Raw genomic sequence first — 20,508 nt, 5'->3', positions numbered from 1 at the left:
GCATGTGATTATACTGAAATACAACTATTGTAAAACAAGGAGTTTCCAAGGTATAGTCAAAAGATTGCAGAGTGAAGTTGTATATATTTAAAATGTGCATAAGGACTGTGGGAGGTTTTGTCCTTTTTTTTTTTTTTTTTTTAAAAAAAAGCAACTCCACCCAAATTATTTATTCGCAACCCCCTCCTCCAGTCCACGCCCTCTAGCCACGACTTAGTTCATCCTTGCCCTGAGTAGAGTGTTAATGCTGCCCACATATTGCCAGGCATCCCTGGAAGAGGAGGTGTATTAAACTTAGAGAAGCAAGCAAGGAGAGAGAGAAAGAAAAAAAAATCCTCGGTGTGGTGCGCCTGTGTGTCTGAGTGTTTGCCTTGGGTATTTTCAGCAAGCAGATTGGGAACCCTTTCCAGATGATCTGAAGCTCATCTGAAACACATTAAACCCAGGAGAAGAACGATCCTCTAATTCAGCTGCATTGACGCTCCACTGAGGGTTCCTATTTGCTGTGAGAGGTACACCCATACATGTAGCTGCAGCTCCCCAAGAGACTGTTTTCATCTCCTTAAGCCAAAATATTTTCCAGGCTCCAGAGGGCAAGATTGGAGAGCTGGAGGGAACTCCCTGAAGAAGCCTGCATAATAACTTGGTAAATACTCCTTTTAAACTTTAAATGTGGCAGTAATGATTGGCTTGCATTTTAACTGAAAATATGTAGCTGTAATTGTAAAGTAGAGGGAAAACTAAGCTTTGATTTGGTATATAATGAGTGCAACAATTTATAAAGTAGCTAAATAACTTTCTGTATAGGCTTCTGATATTTTTCACTCCCCTGATACTTGCTGCTCTTGCACATTTCAATGTTACTTTCCATGTTCCAGGTCCAAAATTTTGTTGCAATTCCGGTGTGCAAACCCACGAGGCATTTTCCTTCATCCTTAAACATTATAAACGGATCCCAAAGCCTAAACCAGCTTTTTGATTTTCACAGTGAGACCATAAATCCACGTTTACTCGTACAGCTTGGCCGCAGCAGAGCTTTTGTATATAATGGCTACATTTAATGCCTCTCCATTAGATCTCCAGGGTTCGCCATTTTGACAAGAGGGCTTTCCACACTGGTCTTATGACATGTCAGGACTGTGATTACTGTTTTCCTCGGGGGGAGATTTTTTAATATCCTAGTTTAAATTGGATTTGCAAGAGAAGCTCTTCACAGATGAGCTAACATCTGTTGACATGTGTCTTGCCTATCTTCCTTAATGTCAGTCTCTTTCTATAATGAGTTATGCCTTTGACTCTTAATCCAGGGTTTCTGTTTATATAGACTGCTGTAAAAAGATAATTACTCAAGGGTTACATTTGTTTTTCCATGAGAACACTATCTCTATGATGTTAGAACACTAACTATGTCTCCTTGTATGAGCAGTCTGTGCACGAATTACATGTTCCACTTAGGGGAACTGCAGCAGATAAAAGAATGTCTTACTCATTTCACTGTAAAGGCATGAGCTGTGCCTGAGCAAATCCTGATGCAGGGCTGGGTTTGCAAGTTTTCCAACATGAACACCAACTTTTTCCAGGCATCCACTGAAAATGCTTGGCAGACTGAGGGTCGGCTGAAGTTTGCTTTAGATTCCACATTGTTACTCTAGAATGTGGCAGACTTTGATCAAGCACACACAGGTTTCTTTTGGGATGTGGAGTTATCTCTTTTTTTCTGTTTAATTAAACCTCTACCTGCCTCATTTTCTCTCTGCGTTTCAGGATCTAAAGGTTTCAGTGTGTTGACTCAAAGGAGAAACTCCCAACTTTAAACTAAACACCAGCCCTATCGTTTCTCTAAGTGTGTGCAGAGAAGGGCTCAAGGACAAGTGAGCAGCATTCGTATAAATACAGGAAACACCTGAAGGTTTTTCCAAGGCTTGGCCACAGGAAATATAACTCCAAGCAACTGATATAACTCTGACACTGATTTTTGCAAGAAGCTCTCTATCCTCTTGTCAATCAATATGTCACGCTGGGGAAGAAAGAATGTGAAGAAGGCGCCTGAGGTGATCCACACTGTGACAGAGGGACTGAAGTCCCTGTACCGCGAGAAACTGCTGCCTCTGGAGCAGTACTATGGATTCCATGACTTCCATTCTCCTAGTTTGGAGGATGCAGATTTTGACAATAAGCCTATGGTGCTAGTTGTTGGACAGTACTCCACTGGAAAAACAACATTCATCAAGTAAGACACTACAATGCTATGGTATACATTTGCCCATTCTTATATCTCCTGAGTATTTCTACTTTATTTAAGTGACAGCAAATATAAACAAACAAAAAAACAAAACAAACTACAAGCTTTTTGTCTGATTTACAGGTATCTGCTGGAGCAGGATATTCCTGGGAGCAGGATAGGTCCTGAACCCACCACTGACTGCTTCACTGCCATCATGCATGGGGACGTGGAGTCAGTCATCCCAGGGAATGCCCTTATTGTAGACCCTAACAAGCCTTTCCGCAAACTCAATCCATTTGGAAACACCTTTCTCAACAGGTGAGAATCTGGCTTTTATTCACAGTGCGTTGTGATTTTTTTCCCCACTAAGCGAGACAGTTACATTTTAGCATGAAATAGGCAGAACAGGTGAGAGAACTCATCGAGGGAAAACAGAGAAGGAGATATTAAGATTACAGAGAGTGTTTTAGCTCTGGAATTTCAAGCGCTTGTGCCAAATTTCAGAGGAGGAGGCACTTGCCTTATTTGTGGAAAAATGGTGAAACAGAGCGATATCACCCAAGAGGGTGATGAAAGTTCATGTACTCAGGCAGGAACTGCAATGTATTAAAGTTGAAAACTAAGGTTAGTGGGGTCTACAGCCTCTTAGGGTAAAGAGAAACACAGAAGTCACAGACTGTGGAGGGACTGGAGAAACTGTAGGACAAACGTGACGTTTATTCCTGTCATGTTTACTGCCCAAGCTGATGTTTTTCCACTGTTGTTAGCCAAGGAAGAAGTTACGTCTTACAGTGAAGTGAGGTACTAGAGGCATAGCCACGCAGGCCAGAAGTGACAGGAACTTAGAGTGCTTCTGTTAATGGGCTCCATCATGACATTCTGGTGCAAGTTTTCCAAGCATGCGTTCCTGTCTCCCTCAGCAGGGTATGTTTGAGAATGTATTTGCGTCTCTCCTTTTGCGTTGACTTCCTGTTCTAGGAACCAGTGGGCTCGTTAAGCCCATAAGCTGCAGGAAGCAGTGGTGTTGTTCTAAGCCCCACATCGTTAGCAGGCCTTATTGTTTGATTCTGGCAGTAATGGTCATTTTCCTTCAGGAAGCCCAGAGCAAAAGAGGCCTGCTTGCACACAATGGCCTTCAGTGGGAGGGACAGGGTGTGTGGACAGAGTGGCTTTCAATCTGCTCCTGAGATCGCTCTGGCTTTTTTTGATAAGAATTGACTATTTCCACATAATTTAGACTCCTAAACAATGTTATGTCATTCTTTGTTTGCTGATGAATATGCTAGATTCCAGTGTGCCCAAATGCCTAACCAGGTTCTGGAGAGCATCAGCATTATTGACACACCAGGGATCCTGTCTGGTGCCAAACAGAGAGTGAGCCGAGGTGAGGGAAAAGGCAAAGGTGAGGAGAGGGCATGGGGGGCCTGCAGAGACACACGTCCTTGAACATCAGCTCACAAACTCATCTCCTTGGCACGCCTGGCTAACTCATGGGACCAGTATGCTCTGTTGCAATGACATTTGGCAGCAGAGATAAAAAAAACATCTCTGCAGTACACAGCAGCCATAAAATCATAATAAGGAACAGAAACAGTGCAGTCAATTCTGCGAGCACATCTGGAAGAATGTACTGTTGAGCATTAACTATCACAATCACCTCACACCATTTTGTTTTTTTCTAATTTAATATTCACTCATGCTCCAAGCAAACCATTATTCCAATCAATCTGCATGAGCAACTAACAAGTTTAAAGTGTCAGTATACCCAAATTATGAAAACATATTTCCTTGCTTACCGCTGGTGGTATCTAGCCATGTAAACAGTTTTGGTTTGATCACTAGAATTTTTTAAAATATTCATCTGCAAGATTTGCTTCTATATCCTAAGAGGATGGAAGTAAATAAGATGTTAAAAGAGAAGTCTCAGTTTCTCACTCAACAAAAAATGGACTGGATTATTCAGAGATACTGAGATGCTCTTTTAAAAGTAGGCTACTACTTTTTTTTTTTTTTTTTTTTTTTTAGCTTTTCTTGTGCTGTGTGTACCACAGTTCAGTTATCAAAAATTTAGAGATGCTTTCTTAAAACCAAAAAAGATAAAAACCAAAACTGTCTATGTGGCCATCCCACAAAAAGTATGTGGAATGTGTTTTCTTTGGGGGGATTTTGATGAACTTATGATTTAGTAGAATCATGTTGATACAGATCAACCAGTGCCTGAAAAAATATTAACTAATTTATTAGACTTTCACTTTCATACATTAAGTCAAAGAATTATTTTTCATTATGTCTTGCACAAAAATGAAGCCTCTGTGACCGGAAATTCAGTCTTTGGGATTTTACAGATTATAATCTTTAGGGTTTGTGTCTGTGTTGACCTTCTTCCCTCTCCTGACCCTTGTTTGTTCAATGCATACTCCACATTAAGGTCTACGGATGAATCAGTGATTGCATCTTTTTTGTTTAAACAGGGTATGACTTCCCAGCTGTACTGCGCTGGTTTGCAGAACGTGTGGACCGCATCGTCCTGCTGTTTGATGCTCACAAGCTAGAGATATCCGATGAGTTCTCTGAGGCCATCGGTGCCCTGAAAGGCAACGAAGACAAACTGCGTGTGGTGCTAAACAAAGCAGACATGGTGGGCACCCAGCAGCTGATGCGAGTGTATGGTGCCCTGATGTGGTCCCTGGGGAAGGTATTTGGCACTCCAGAGGTTCTACGTGTCTATATCGGCTCCTTCTGGGCAGAGCCATTGCTGGTAAACGACAACCGTAAGTTGTTTGAGCTGGAGGAGGAGGATCTCTTTGCTGATATTCAAAACCTTCCTCGAAATGCAGCCATACGCAAACTCAATGATCTGGTCAAGAGAGCACGTCTGGTTAGGGTGAGCGAGTTGCATATTTGTTCACGTCTCAGCATGTTTTCATTAAATGATTATTCAGAAAGTCATATTGGTGCACTCTGTGTGTTTTATTTCTCTAAATCCTAGGTCCACGCCCACATCATCAGCCACCTGAAGCAGGAGATGCGTTCTGTCTTCAGGAAGGATAATAAAAAGAAGAATCTGATCTATCAGCTACCAGTTATTTTCTCCAAGATCCAGCTTCAGCACAACATTTCTGCTGGAGACTTTCCAGACTGTGCTAAGATGCAGGTTTGTTTGAAACACTGGCTTTGTTTACAAGCAACTTCTGTTAACTTGTGGTTACAACAGGAAAGTTTATTCTAATGTAACTATTAATCTAAGGACTAACACATTATTCTCATTTTTAAAGGAACAACTGATGGTTCATGATTTCACCAAGTTCAAATCCTTGAAGCCTAATCTGATGGCATCCTTGGATGAGTTGCTCTCCAGTGACATTGCCAAACTGATGCCCCTCCTGAGGCAAGAGGAGCTGGAAGCAGGTGATCAACCAGGTGTGCAGGGTGGTGCCTTCTTGGGGACCCGTGCTGGACCTTTCTCAGAAGGTGACCCCTTTGTTGAGGAAAATGGAGAGGGTTGTGAGGAGGAGGAAGATTGGGTGGTGACCAAAGACAAGCCCAAATATGATGAAATCTTCTACAACCTTGCTCCCAACGAGGGGAAACTAAGCGGCACCAAGGCAAAGGACTGGATGGTGAGCTCCCGCCTGCCCAACTCTGTTCTGGGTCGCATCTGGAAGCTCTCAGATGTCGATCGTGATGGCATGTTGGATGATGAAGAATTTGCCCTGGCCAGCCACCTAATTGAGGTCAAGCTGGAGGGTCATGGTCTTCCCCCTGAGCTTCCCACCCGTCTGATCCCACCCTCCAAACGCAGGCAGAAAGGCTCTGATGCATAGACCATCTACTGGCTGTCACACCTATGCTACTGTTGTATTTGCTCTTATTTTCCTGCAGACCCAAATCTAAACGTTGCATGTTAGGTATGCAACGTTTCCTCTGAGAATGATTATAATCTTGCACAATGAACATGCTGTATTTAAATATAAGTCGACAAACAAGGGCTTTCAGAAAAGGATTGTGTATAAGTCAAAGGATCTGTTTGCTTCTTCCCTTTGACTCCTCAAAGTTGGCTTTTTTATGATGAATATATATTTGCTGAGCAGAAATGAAAGGCTGAGTCTAAGCGAGCAAAAATCTGCATGTACTTTTAAAAACTCCAGAGCAATTTTATTCTTAAAAAAAAACACCTTTTTTAAACATTTTAACATTCCTTCAGTGTCTAGATATTAGAGATTATTTGTAGGAATATGCCTTTTTTCACATGTGATCAGTCCAGTGAAGCATCATTTAGAAATTTATTTTAGACTTATTTTGTTGTGTTTTCAGCATTTTCTTCTCCATGTAACAGAACAATCATGTACAAATCTAATAATCTGAATGCATTTCACTCTGATGCTTTACATGTCACATTTTTGTGCTGAATTTATACATTATTTTGTAAATTGTCGCTGTTTACGTTGTATGTGCAGGATCAGGATCTGCGTTGCATAAAAGAACATTACATTCTCAACTAGACTGAATGAATGCCATGTTACTGACTACTGTACACAGCTCTGCCAACTGTTCTTATGTTAACAACCATTGTAACCAAATAAAACTACCTGACTGTGTCTAATGTCTTTGGTTATTCTTTCATACAAGCAAAAACTTTTGTACAACTTGAAAAGGCTTTTAAACTTAGTTATCAAAATGCCTACAATCTGAAAATAAATAACCTAAAATGGAAGTAATAGCTATGGGGGTTTGATTTGACTCTTTTTTTCAACAACGTTTTGTGTTTTATCAAGCTCACTTGGTCTCTCAGTGACAGACCACATAAACAGTGACTCACAGTCTCCTCTGCCAAGTCCCCATACCACCATTTTCCGAGGCTCTTTCCCTTGTCGTTCCCACCATCTGAAGCCTTTTTTTTCTGCCCCTCGTTCTCTCGCACATACACATGCAGTCTATTTGTACCCCTTCATCCCAGTTTAGTTCTATGTTCACATTCACATTAGCCTCCCAGCACACAGTGTTTGGTTTTGGTGTAAACTATGTGGTATGAGCGTGAATGTGTCCTGTGTAGAGCTGCGTATTTCACATAAGAGTTTCAGGCTTTCCTAAAGAAGGAGTGGCCTCCCCGCCTTCTTTTTCCACTCCTCCATGGAAAGAAACACAAATGAGAAACAGAGGCAATGCAGCCCTTTCCTCGCAGCTCTCCAGCTTACAGTGACTCACATGTGAAGAATGTGGTGGGCTGGACTGGGAGTTATTAATATCTCCTTTCCTAGGGTCTGCTAACTTTCCTCAGGATCTAAACATTGTACCTTTATGAAAGAACTTAAAATTCCCCTTTTGGACTGTTCCCGAGTGAGCCCTGCTGTTTACCACACCCTCTTCTATGTATCTGAGAGAAAAAGTGTGAGGTGATGTGTGTGGAAAAAACAGCTAAATCATCATAAAGACATGCAGTTTCTTGACTAAAAATGCTCTCCTTGTATATTATTAAGTCACAGCTATCAACACCTTCTTAGAGAGTAAAAAAAAAAAATCCCAATAGCAGTTTGAACAGTGCTTGTCTGTTATGTAAATAGTTATTCTGGGTCATAAACCATCTCAAATATTTGGTATTCAAATCAAGCTACCACTGCAACCCTGCAAGCAGCCTAAATTACAGTTGATGACCCCAGCGACGACAAAGATCCCCAACAATGAAGCTTACTCAACAAAACTGGGGTCTCCTTATACGTCACTGATTGTTTATGTGGGGAATTCCTCACTAGGAAACCTGTGGTGGAAGAAAAACTGAGGCCGTCAGCTCTGGAGATGGGGTGACACCTGGTGGATACAGGATTCTTGGCAATCTTATGCTGAAATTGTTCACTGGAGTTCCCAGCTGTAGATGGCAGACTGGAGGCATGCAGCTGTGCACATTGAAGGACATGTTCAGACACGGGAGAAAAAGTGAATCCCTAGTGTGTAGGAAGCCCTACTTGAATTTTAACATTGTTTACAATTTTGGCTTGCAATGTTTATTAAGACAATAACCAAGACAAAACAAATAATTTCCTGCCTTCTGTTTAGGAGTTATGCTCTTGCTGTGTCTCTTACTGAGGGCATGCTATGTATTGCATCTATGCTAAACATCCATATCAAACCAAACACCCACATGATTTTAGCCTCCTTTAAAAGTTCAAACATCTTGCCAGGATGTGGAATATTTAGTTCAGTTCACATGTTTGTTTTTTCGCAGTTAAATTATTAACTGGGACTTTCGTTGTGATGTTTGCATCTTCCCCCTGTTTACACAGGTTTTCTCCAAGTACTCTGGCAAATACAGCAACCAGCAGCTGTGAACGTGTCAGTTAATGCATGTCAATATAAAACTGTTAACTTGGATTTGTCTCTTAACATTTCTGCTTTTTGTAGCTATCCTACATTGAGACACAAACAAGTTTAATAATTTCAAGTTTATTTTTTTATGCAAAAAGGTGAGCAAACAAAATTGAAAACAGCTGTATAAGGTTAGTTTAGCACAAATTACTTTTAATTTTTCCTGCCTATACACGGGACATTAAACTGAGTATGTTAGTGATTCAATCATTAACATGTCAAAAATATTGATGTAGAAATATACAACTTTTTGTAAGAGAAAATCCAACCTTTTGTATTTCTGTATTCTGTATTAAGGAAAAACATTTAGTATGAAAGGTAAAGTTACACTAGCACATATAAGATATAACATATAAAAAGATAGCACAACCACTTAGAGCTCAAGAACTCATTACAGCTTCTTATCAAATGTCAGAAAAATGCAAATGTAATAACGGTGCATTCCATGGAAAATTTGAAATATTTTCCCAACTATACAGAAAAAAACTAGCATTTTTCTGCAGTGCTTAGAAACTAAAATGATTTTTGATGTCTTTGATCTGCTTCATCATGTCACCAATTTGCTGTCCTTGTTCTTTGAGGACATCCTGAACAACCTTCTTCTGGGGAGCGTTGAGGGAAACTGTTGCCCTAGTTCCGGGCATATCCTTGCCCACTTGTGTCTTCTGGTACTCCATCTTCATGTTCACCTGCCTGATGCAGTTTTCCAGGTGTTTCAGTTGATCATTGATGGTCTGCAGCTCCTTCTTCATTTCCTTTTCACTGTTTGACAGTATGGGTAGCTGGCTTTGCAGGCTACACAACACTTTCTTAACCCTGTTCATAATGGTTTCTTGGCGATACTTTGCATCTTCGTATTTATCAGCCAACCTTTCTGCTGCTTCTCTCAAACTCTTCCTCTCCTCCCTGCACAGAGACAAATCCTCCAGCTGCTTGTTCTTCTGGCCTGTCAGGAGTTTCACCCTCCTCTGCATCTCTTCACGAGCCATGTCCTGCTTGAGAATGTACTCCTCGCGGAACACCTGCGTGGCTCTGCTGAGGAGCTCCAGACACTCTGGAGGTGGTGGTGATGTGTCCTTGTCTCCAGCTTTAAGTACAAGAGGATTGGTGGAGCTCCGTGCCAGGATGTTGCGAATGTGCTGCTCAAAGGAGTCTTCGGCCAGCCCACGCAGAGGGGAGCTGGCAGAGCCCAGACCTGGGTGGGAGCAAAGCAGGGGAGGGGAAGGAGGGCGAATGGAGCTCAGAAGGGGTAACAGAATGCACTCGTAAGTGCTGGTGATGCAGATCATGGTGGCGCCCAAGGCAAGGTCAGACACAATCAAAAAACCACGAATTGGAGCCGACTGACTGGTCAGGAGCGGTCTGGTGCAAAGAATGTGCTCTACAATGCAGCGCTTCTCAGCAGCCAGCTCCTGGAGACTGTCCTTATCCTCCTCATCTGATTTAAGGAACCTCTGCAGCTTGTTGACCCAGATTAGCCCCACGCTGTGCACTCCTGCTTCATGGGTGCAATGATACCGGTGCTGACAGAGAGGGTCTCTGTGCAGTTTGATTGGACAGGTGAAATCAAACTCTTGCGGCTCCTCGTCCTCTCCCGTTGCCACTTTAAGTATGAGCTCTAGCTCAACACACTCAAACACATAAAGAGCTGGCACTGTCTCTGTGCCTCGGATCCACTTTTCCACTGCCCCCGTGTCATCCTCTTCTTCAGACTCCAGCACGACACAGTGATACAGTGTGCCAGTTTCTGTGGCGATGACCAAGATACTCGGAACACATGGCAGGCACAGAATGGCACAAGCATCATAGCCATAGTTATCCTCTGCTGCTGGATACATGGGGAGAGGTCCAACGGGTTTACTCAGACTTATACCGTTTACCTGGCTCGTGTAGTTCACATAGGTCTCCCCATTTTCGTAAAGAATATAGAGAGGGTAGACCAGCTGGTCTTTGGGGACCTGTCCTGCCAGCTGCCGAGGAGGGGATGAAATCGGCCCAAAGTCAAACGCCACTGCTATCTCTCCCAGAGAAGCTGCGTACGAATGCACCGGAGGGTCGAGGCTGCTCTCGTCTTCTGACTGCGACACTGGCAGGATTTTGGCCGGTGTCTGCGGAGACTTCAAGCTGTAAAATCTGATCGTGTTGTCTGAAGTGAGCAGCACCATATGTGGCTCGTCAGTCTCGCTAGGGTACCAAGCAGCCTGTCGCAGACTGACCGACGGTGAGCTGGTGAAGAAGCGCTCCGCCACCGGGATGGTCTTGCAGTTGATTTTGCTGCGTCCGCCTTCAAACTCGGACCTCTTGCCCCACCGCAGAGGAAGCTCCAGGACCGAGACGCCTCGTTGACCGACCAGCGCGACATGGTGCTGTGTCGGGCTCACCAGCACCTGGCACACTTCAAAGAGCGGCGGGTTGATGCACAGCAAGGTCTGATACTTCCCGCTACCGGAGCTCTCCTCTGAGTTTAACTGCCGCAGGTTGGTTGTGTAAAACACGCGGTCTGAATCGTCCCACACGAACAAATCCGCTCCCAAACAAAACGTGAGGTTCTTAGCGATCCCTCTTTCACTCGAGGTGCACTCCAAATCCAACTTCTCGCGTATTATTTTGAATATCGTGTGATTCGGTAAGTCATTGAGCCACCGTTCTGAATTGAGTGCCGCCATCTTGATCAACTGTCTGATTTCTGAAGGAAGCAGTAACGTGTTTTGGTTTTTTTCACGACAGTCATTTAACGTCTTACGGTGGCCGGTGTCGTATATTTTGCAGCATCACCATGGCGCTGAAAGAGACCGCTGGGCTGTATGAGACACTTAAAGCGGAGTGGAACAAGAAAAATCCAAACCTAAACAAATGTGGAGACCTTCTGAGCAAGCTTAAGGTAAAGTCGCACATTTGCTTGTCCAGGGTTGATTGTAGGAAGGAAGTCTTTCTATTTGTAAACGTTAGCACTGTTAGCAAACAGATTGCTAACTTACGCTAGCCCAGCTAACGCTGTACGTTAACGTCAGTAACTGGATAAACACCGATAATGAAATTAATTTTGGTTGAATAGTGTAGAGTTTTCACTTGCTAACTACAAACCAATGTTTGGAGAGGGATCGAACAATATCATCATTTTAGGATAATGATGAAACAAATGATTAACTTAGTCAATGAAAGCTAACGTCACTGTACCTTTCGTTAGCTCAGTTTTCTGTTTGGCAAGTTTAAGCCGAGTTGAAAGAGGTATCACTAAAAAGAAGAACCTTTTTTTCTTTTCTTTTTTTTTTTAAAGTGACTCGTGATAAGGACATCGGCAAAGATGTTTTTCGTATTCAAAAATTGTTCGTATATACAACCAGTTTTGCAAGGCAAAGTCAGTCAAATCTGTTATATTTCTATTAAGAAGCAACCATTATGAAAGTTAATATTAGCCTATATATAAAATACACCTATTCAATTCAATCAATTCCACGTTTGGTACAGCCACTTGGAGATAAAGAGCTCATTGCAGCTTCTTGTTAAATGACAAAAAATACAAATGTAATAACCAAGTGCATTCCAAGGGGAATCTGAAACGTTCCCCCTAACTATACACAACTAGCATTCTCTTCAATGCTTAAAAACAAAAAGGATTCTTGATATCTTTGGTTTGGTTCATCATGTCACCAGTTTGCTGTCCTTGTTTACTAAGGACATCCTATTGGACAACTGCCTTCTGGTGGGTATAAATGATAATGTTGGGGAAATTTCACATTCACAAAATAAGATGGACCATGTCCAAGTCAAGCTTTATTCATTTTTTAAATTAGGAACTATTACTATTACAACACGGCACTATAGTTAAGATCTTGAAAAGGGAAAAAAACTGTTACAATAAAATATAACTTTGATAAATTAGATTGTTAATGCTTGTTACAGCTTTTTCCTCTGTATCTTGTGTACCTTTTTTCTTGTGATATAACCCTGGCATTGAGATGCTCTGTATATGTAATTGTTATTTTTTAAAAACAGAGTTTGACTGGGAAATGAAAGAAAAAAGTTTCAACAGGAGTCTGACATCAAAATAAATGTTTTATAAGGTTGTCTAGGTTGTTAGAACTCAATGAAAACCAACTTTGGGGTTTGTTCTGTTACAAATGATGTGGTGTAATTTAGATTTACATTGTTACATTTATCTTTTCTTTTTAAACAGATTTCATTGTTGGATCTGAACTTTTTACCTACCGGTGGATCCTCTCTCACCAAGCAGCAGCTCATTTTAGCTCGTGAGTACCTGCAAATCAAGCTGCCACAAGTTAACACAACAGCTTTTTAAGTTACTTGCAAAATAATTTCTAAGTACAATTTATGTTTGTATTTTAGGTGATGTACTTGAAATAGGAGCCTTATGGAGCATCCTCAAGAAGGACATCCCATCCTTTGAGCGATACATGGCCCAGCTAAAATGTTACTACTTTGATTACAAGTAAATGCCACTTTCTCTTAGAGAATTTGTTGCCCAAGATTGAGGTCTTTTTGTAACTGAAGTAATTATTTACATCTTTTTCTTTTTTAGGGAAGAGCTGCCTGAAGCTGCTTACATGCATCAGTTACTTGGACTGAACCTGCTCTTCCTGCTTTCGCAGAATCGCGTGTCTGAGTTTCACACAGAACTCGAAAGATTGAGTGCTAGAGATATTCAGACCAACGTGTACATCAGACACCCAGTGTCTCTAGAGCAGGTGCTATAGCTTACTTATGGACAATGCCTGATTTTGATTTGGAAGATTTTTATTGTGTAATATCAGGTGTTAAAGAAAAAAAAAACAATTTGTGTGTCCAATCGGAAATTTGTACCCTTAAATTGCTCAAAATTAGTGATGTAAGGTTCCAGTTAATTATATATATATATATATATTATATATATTATATATATATATATATATATATATATATATTATATATATATATATATATTATATCATTATAATATATATATATATATATATATATATATTAATTTAATATTATATATATATATATATATATATTATATATATATATTAATATTAATAATATAATATTAATATTATTTTTAACCAGTCAGCTGGGATGAAGCACTAATATCATTAGTGGCAGACTAGCATTAGTGTTAACTTGAAATTATAGAAGCTACATTTGTAAAATAGTTTTGATCCTACAATAGATGTTGCACCAGAGGGTTATGTTTGACTGCTATTTGCAGTAATTCCTTTATATGCTTCACTAAGATTTAATAGATTGCTTTTGGCCTGAGATAGATCGATGTGTGCTCTGATATTTTATACCCATTATGTATTTAAAGGTGTATATATATTAATTTACACAAACTAAATATTTATTTGGACAAATGCTTGGCTTATTGGAGTTTTACTTATACACAATAATTTAAGTCTTGTTATAGTAACTTTGATGTAAATGCAATCTTAATATTTTATTCTCTCTCTGCTAATTTCAGTACTTGATGGAGGGAAGCTACAACAAAGTATTCCTAGCCAAAGGCAACATCCCTGCTGAGAGCTACACCTTTTTTATAGATATTCTTCTGGACACAATTCGGTAAGGACCATAATGATTTCTATGCCTTTTACACATTCTGCATTCGTTGTGAATTTTAAAATATTAATCAGTAGCCTACAACCACATAACAACAGTTAGGTGTGCAAAAGCTATTTTAATCCATTTTACATAGTTACAGCGAATAGTGTAAAGACAACTCAACACAACAAACACAATGATTTATTTTACTCTCATAGTTGTACCAATACTTTAACCTGAGCAAATGTGAAATAGATGGCAGTTTAAACACCTTTTTAAACAACATCTTTCCTGTCTTTGTCTAATTTTTAATGTTTCTTGATTTGTACTGTGAACTCTGGGGGGAAAAAAAACAACTTCATTTCACTGTGTTGTGCCATAATAAAGTAGAAATGTATAAAACGTCATTAAAAATACAACTCTGTCCTTTGACGATGACTTTAACTAAAGCTGACCTTTTCAATTGCAGCGACGAGATTGCAGGTTGCATAGAGAAGGCGTATGAGCAGATCCAGTTCAGTGAAGCTACCCGTGTGCTTTTCTTCAGTTCCCCCAAAAAGATGACAGATTATGCCAAGAAGGTAAGTCTGTTTTCATTTGGGAATCAAGCCTGTAGTCAAATCCAGATATTATGAGGAGGAGACATTAGATTCCTGCTGTGATAACATGATTTAAAGAAATTAAGTTCCTGCTTAACTCTGTTGCTTCTGCTTATGCAAATGCTTATTAAGATTTATTAGGTAAACACTGGCTGTCAGGTGGCCTTGGTGCCTGAAATATTTATTTAAAGTCTAAGTTGGTTCTTAATCAACGTGTTATGTTGTAGATGTCATTATGATTGGATATAGGAAGGGGAGTTGTCAGAAACTGGCTTGTTAATATACAGAAAATGTCCCTCCAGATGTTAGATAAAATTTGTGCATAGGCAGAACCTGAAAAATAAGTAATATCCATAACGATTAACATCACATGGAAAAGATACATTTTACTGTTTGTCTTCAGATGTTCCTTAACAAGTTGTCCATAATTAAAATAAAAATCCTTCCTAGATTATTGCATATAATAAGTCAAATAACTACATAAGCAATCTGTAACTGTTGATTTTCATTTTATTTTTTATTTGTTTAAATGAATACATTTCCCCCCATTTCAGAGAGGATGGAATTTGAGTGCAGATGGCTATTACTCTTTCACCAATCAGCAACAGCGGACAGAAGAGGTGAACATCCCTTCTACTGAGCTGGCACAACAGGTCATCGAATACGCACGACAGCTGGAAATGATTGTGTAATCCGCCCCCAGGAACACACTCAACCATGTACAGATGCACTCAGACAAACACGCCACTGGTCCAGTATACATCCAGTCAGCTCAAACACAGTTTCACTAAGGGATATGACTTCCTTTATTGCCAGAGTGGTTTATTTGTTTCCTATGCCTCACAAATCAACTGGCATCCATTATTCCTGTTTTCCCAAATCTACCTGGAAGTCTGACAGATTGGTTTTTATTTTAATACAAAACCCCCCACTGAAAATATCACCTTTGGTCTAATTAGCAGTTGCTATATAAATATCTATATTGCAGACATGTGAGAGTCTGAGTGTTTAAAGCTGGTTCTTTTATTCAAAAAACCATCTGTCCAACGTTAAACTTTAATTTTCTTTAGTCATTCCCAGATATTTCTTTTAAACACTGGGTCTCTTCTTTTTCAACTGTAAGAAAATTTAAAGTCATCACCCTAATTTTGGTATTCAGTGTCAAACAACTCACCATTTTTTTTTCCTGAACTTCAAATTCTTTTTGTACCAAAGTTTTCTCTCCTGGGTAGAACAAAAATAAATGTATTGCCCTTGCCTTGTATCTAAAATTGCCACTGAAGTTTGTGTTTGACTCTTCCTCACTAGACATTTTGTAAACACATTGATCTACAATAAATGATTCATAAAACAAACTTTTTGCATGTTAGTGTTGTGTTCTTTATACATGTCTAACTTTCCCCAGAATTAAGCCACTGATAGCAGCTCAATAGTAATGCCTTCTTTCATTGGTCAGTGTCTTTTCTAGTCTCTTTCAATGTTGAGTAAGCTGGATGCAGCTGGTGCATTTGGAAGTGGAATCAAAAATAGAATTACTGATTATTAACCAATGGTACAAAGGAAAATATAAGGAAGGGTAAAATGCTTGAACTTTCATCTTAAGGGTAAGATTGAGTCCTAGTTACGATCACATAGTTATTCAGATTTTTATTAATGATAGCCAGATTCCTTATGTTGAACGTATACTATACCATACCATACCACATGTCTCCTGTGCACTTCTTTTTCTTTGGGTGCTAAGCATGTTTTGGTTATTCTGACATGCCAGAGGTGGTGTTGGATATCTGACTTCAGAGCACCCAGCAACTGGTGATGATGCAATTGAAATAAATATCCATTCAGTTATTCATTATCCCTTTCTGCAATTATGAAAAAAGATTTAAAAAAGACTATTTTTCTTTTAGGGCAGCACGGTGGCACGGTGGTTAACACTGTTGCCGCACAGCAAGAAGGTCCTGAGTTCAATTCCACCATCAGGCCGGGGTCTTTCTGTGTGGAGTTTGCATGTTCTCCCCGTGTCTGCGTGGGTTCTCTCTGGGTACTCCGGCTTCCTCCCACCGTCCAAAGACATGCAGCTTGTGGGGATAGGTTAATTGGATAATCCAAATTGTCACTAGGTGTGAATGTGAGTGTGAATGGTTGTCTGTCCCTATGTGTTAGCCCTGCGACAGACTGGCGACCTGTCCAGGGTGTACTCCGCCTTTCGCCCTATGACAGCTGGGATAGGCTCCAGCGCCCCCCGCGACCCTGAAAAGGATAAGCGGAAGCGAATGGATGGATATTTTTCTTTTATTTGTGGTATGTTGTTTTAGTTTCATTGTACAACTCCTTTAATCCACGATTGTTGGGTTTTTTTGGTTGCTTGTTTTTAAGAGATGTGAATTGCACTTGGAGCTGATGCAGCTTGTGGGATTTGTGTTACTGGGTCACAGTCTTGTGAATCTTTTCATTGCTTCAGAGGGGCAAACTAAATGGTAAATGGCCTGTATTTGTATAGCGCTTTACACAACCAGTCATTCACACGCTGGTGATGGCAAGCTACATTGTAGCTACAGCCACCCTGGGGCGCACTGACAGAGGCGAGGCTGCCGGACACTGGCACCACCGGGCCCTCTGACCACCACCAGTAGGCAATGGGTGAAATGTCTTGCCCAAGGACACAATGACCGAGACTGTCCAAGCCGGGACTCGAACCGGCAACCTTCTGATAACAAGGCAAACTCCCAACTCTTGAGCCACAATCGCTCAGGAATTGAGTCCATCAATCTGTGTATTGTTTCACTGCCATTGCTGGGTTTCATTTGATTTATACTTATTTTCCTGATTGTATTAATTTGTAGGCCATTTAAGCAAATTAAGGTGTTATGTGGCCAGGTAGAGGTTTGTAAGAGCATTGTGAATAAGATATGTAAGATTTGAATCATTAGTAATATTTTGTGTATTCAAATAACCTTAAAATGACAGATTAACCAAAAAACAAAACAAAAATAAACTGGTTTCACGGTGGAAGTTTAGTTTTTTGAGTACTTGGATGTGTAATGACGCTGCCATGTTTTGTCATTGCCTTACACTTACCGGCCACTTTTTAAGTTACACCCGTTTGAATGATGCGACATTTGTATTAAAAATCAATCTGTTCAATCCTTTAGGCATGGTTAAGATGACTTGCTGAAGTTCAAAATGAGCATCAGTATGGGGAGGAAAGGTGATTTAACTCACCTTTAATTAACTTGAGTGGTTAGGTATGGTTCTTGCTGTTGGTGAGTGTCTTAGAAACTGCTGATCTACTGGGAAATTCTCACATCCATCTCCTGGTCACAGGAAAATGGCAAGACTCCTTCAAACTGCGAAGAAAGGAAACATTTTTTTAAGAAAGGAAACAGTAACTAAAATAACCAATAACCAGTTGCAACCAAGGTATGCGAAACAGCAAAAGGGCTACAGCAGTAGAAGACCACACAGGGTACCACTTTGGTCAGCTAAGAACGAAACGGTTCTAATTCCACAAGTCGCCAATAGGATAATCCAAGAGTCAAAAAATGTTTTGTGGTCTGATGAGTCTCAATTTCTGCTGCAACATTTGGGGTCAGAATTTAGCATAAAGGACATGAAGTGTGGATTCATCCTGCATTGAATCAGTAGCTTAGACTGCTTCTAGTGGTTTAATAGCGTGGGTGATATCTTCTTGACACACCTTGGCCCCTTTAGTACCAACTGAACATCTTTCAAACACTATAGTCGGTCTTAATATTGTTGCTGTCCACCTTTTTGTTACTAAAGTGTGCCCATCTTAGCTGCTTTCACAAGCTTAAAATATATCACATTGGTTTGCTGACCATATCAATGTCAGGTTCACTGTGTTGAAATGAACTCCACAGTCACCTGACCTCAATCCAACAGAGAATCTTTGAGAAGTGGTGGAAAAGGGAGATCTACATGATGCATATTGCAGCTGATAAAACTGCAATGCTATTGCATGAATAAATTGAAGTGAAATTGTGGTGTGCCTCTAAACACATGGAGATCATGACATGGTGCTGGACGTCGTTTGGAAAAATGCAGTATGTGATATAGCATATAGTTAGGGCTGGACCAGGTGACCCTGAATCCTCCCTTAGTTATGCTGCAATAGACGTAGGCTGCCGGGGGATTCCCATGATGCATTGAGTTTTTCCTTTCCAGTCACCTTTCTCACTCACTATGTATTAATAGACCTCTCTGCATTGAATTGTACCTGCTATTAATCTCTGTCTCTCTTCCACAGCATGTCTTTATCCTGTTTTCCTTCTCTCAGCCCAACTGGACACGGCAGATGGTCCCGCCTCTCCCTGAGCCTGGTTCTGCCGGAGGTTTCTTCCTGTTAAAATGGAGTTTTTCCTTCCCACTGTCGCCATAGTGCTTGCTCATAGGAGGTCATATGATTGTTGGTTTTTTCTCTGTATCTATTACTGTAGGATCTACTTTACAATATAAAGCGCCTTGAGGCGACTGTTGTTGTGATTTGGCGCTGTATAAATTGAATTGAATTGAATTGAATTGAATTGAATTGATCCACCCCCCAAAATTATAATATCTTAAATATTTGTCTCTGCACTGTTAATACCTGACATTTTGGCGAATAACGAGCTCATATTGTTGTTGTTGTTAGTAGTAGGTTATTGTTACTAAAATGAGTAAATTATGTCAAGGTTTAACATTAAATATGTTTTGGGTTAGCCTATTATCATGGAATATTTTTTCTAAACTAACTTAAAAGTGATGAAGACACATAAAACATAGATTAGTTTGTGATTGCGTCTGAGCCGTTTATTAAGGGACTGTCCGTGGTGCTGAAAACTAACCTTGGGTATTTAAACACAACATCGTCTACAGAACTACAAGAGCGAGACAGACCACTATCACCAAGAGAGTTGGCTTAAAGGGATTAGTTTGGTTACTCTATGGGCTATAATAGTCTACGTCCTTTATCTTGTAAAGTGCCGTGAGATTGTGTTTTTTGCATTTAAAAGAATTGTACATGTTAAAGTTGTGAGAACCTGTGTGTTTAAATCAGGTTATTTTTCTGATGTAACATAACTGAGCTTCAGGGATGAATGAAAAAGTAATCTCTTTCTCAACTTAAGAAAAATTTTCTTTTCACGCTTGATTTCCAAGAATCTGCATTGTCTGGTATGTTGTTGTTAATTCACACTTACTTTTTTTTTTTAATTAAAATGCTAAATGGATTAGAGGGACTGAACGGACAGTAGAAATTTAATTTATAATAAGTGAATTTGATGGACATGGAATAGGTGCACGCTATAATTTTCATTAAAGAGACATTAAAAACACGTGGCAGCAATGCCTATCATTGCCGCTTTACATTACAGTTCTCATTGTGGTATTTCTGCTTTAACTCAAAGCAGTCCAAGGACATTGTGAAGAATTGCAGGAATTTTAACGGAAAGAGACAAAACATAGCTGGGCTACTTTTCTCAAACGTCGTGAGAAAGCAGTCTTTATGAATAGCTACAGTGCAGCATAATTTTTACAAGTGCATTTGGTGTATTTATGGCCTTAGAGTTGAAAACTAAAATGATTAGTGGCCAGAGTGTCATCTATTCACATGGGGTAAATTGTACATTAAAAAAATATGGATATTATGTAACTTATAGGAACATCCATAGTGCTATATATTTTTTCCAAGTTCAAACAGTAGGTTGGTATATTTATGGCAGAAGAAAGTAATAAATTACCACAAAATAAAAGGTTGTCACAGTGCCATTGATACACAGTGTTAAGTGC

The 20,508-nt window shown here is 40.1% G+C and overlaps 3 protein-coding genes across 4 annotated transcripts; 2 read left to right on the top strand and 1 right to left on the bottom strand.

Annotated features, from left to right (window-relative positions):
• The first annotated feature begins 218 nt into the window (after nt 1-218).
• On the top strand, nt 219-6,822 carry ehd2b (EH-domain containing 2b). 2 transcript variants are annotated; one of them, XM_005936786.3, is made up of 8 exons: nt 223-512; nt 584-646; nt 1,765-2,230; nt 2,366-2,542; nt 3,511-3,626; nt 4,696-5,108; nt 5,214-5,378; nt 5,500-6,822. In XM_005936786.3, exons 3-8 carry the CDS (start codon nt 2,010-2,012, stop codon nt 6,046-6,048), a joined length of 1,641 nt encoding a protein of 546 aa, XP_005936848.1. In that variant the 5' UTR covers nt 223-512; nt 584-646; nt 1,765-2,009; the 3' UTR covers nt 6,049-6,822. The 2 variants fall into 2 exon arrangements, with proteins under 2 accessions (XP_005936849.1, XP_005936848.1); XM_005936787.2 differs by having other exon boundaries at nt 219-646; nt 3,511-3,608.
• Nucleotides 6,823-7,935: 1,113 nt separating this feature from the next.
• Nucleotides 7,936-11,295, bottom strand: nup88 (nucleoporin 88). The gene has a single exon (XM_005936790.3). The coding sequence runs from the start codon at nt 11,248-11,250 to the stop codon at nt 9,091-9,093; it is 2,160 nt and encodes a 719-aa protein (XP_005936852.1). The 5' UTR covers nt 11,251-11,295; the 3' UTR covers nt 7,936-9,090.
• Nucleotides 11,296-11,314: 19 nt separating this feature from the next.
• Nucleotides 11,315-16,079, top strand: psmd8 (proteasome 26S subunit, non-ATPase 8). The gene is made up of 7 exons (XM_005936789.3): nt 11,315-11,465; nt 12,762-12,834; nt 12,932-13,034; nt 13,125-13,290; nt 14,046-14,146; nt 14,595-14,706; nt 15,279-16,079. The coding sequence occupies exons 1-7, from the start codon at nt 11,361-11,363 to the stop codon at nt 15,414-15,416; spliced, it is 798 nt and encodes a 265-aa protein (XP_005936851.1). The 5' UTR covers nt 11,315-11,360; the 3' UTR covers nt 15,417-16,079.
• The last annotated feature ends 4,429 nt before the right edge of the window (nt 16,080-20,508 follow it).

Source organism: Haplochromis burtoni, unplaced genomic scaffold (genome assembly GCF_018398535.1).
Source record: "Haplochromis burtoni strain Fernald_Lab_line unplaced genomic scaffold, NCSU_Asbu1 Contig_36, whole genome shotgun sequence".
NCBI lineage: Eukaryota > Metazoa > Chordata > Actinopteri > Cichliformes > Cichlidae > Haplochromis > Haplochromis burtoni.
Note: the sequence above shows the minus strand (reverse complement) of the source record. Positions and strands in the feature narration are given on the sequence as shown.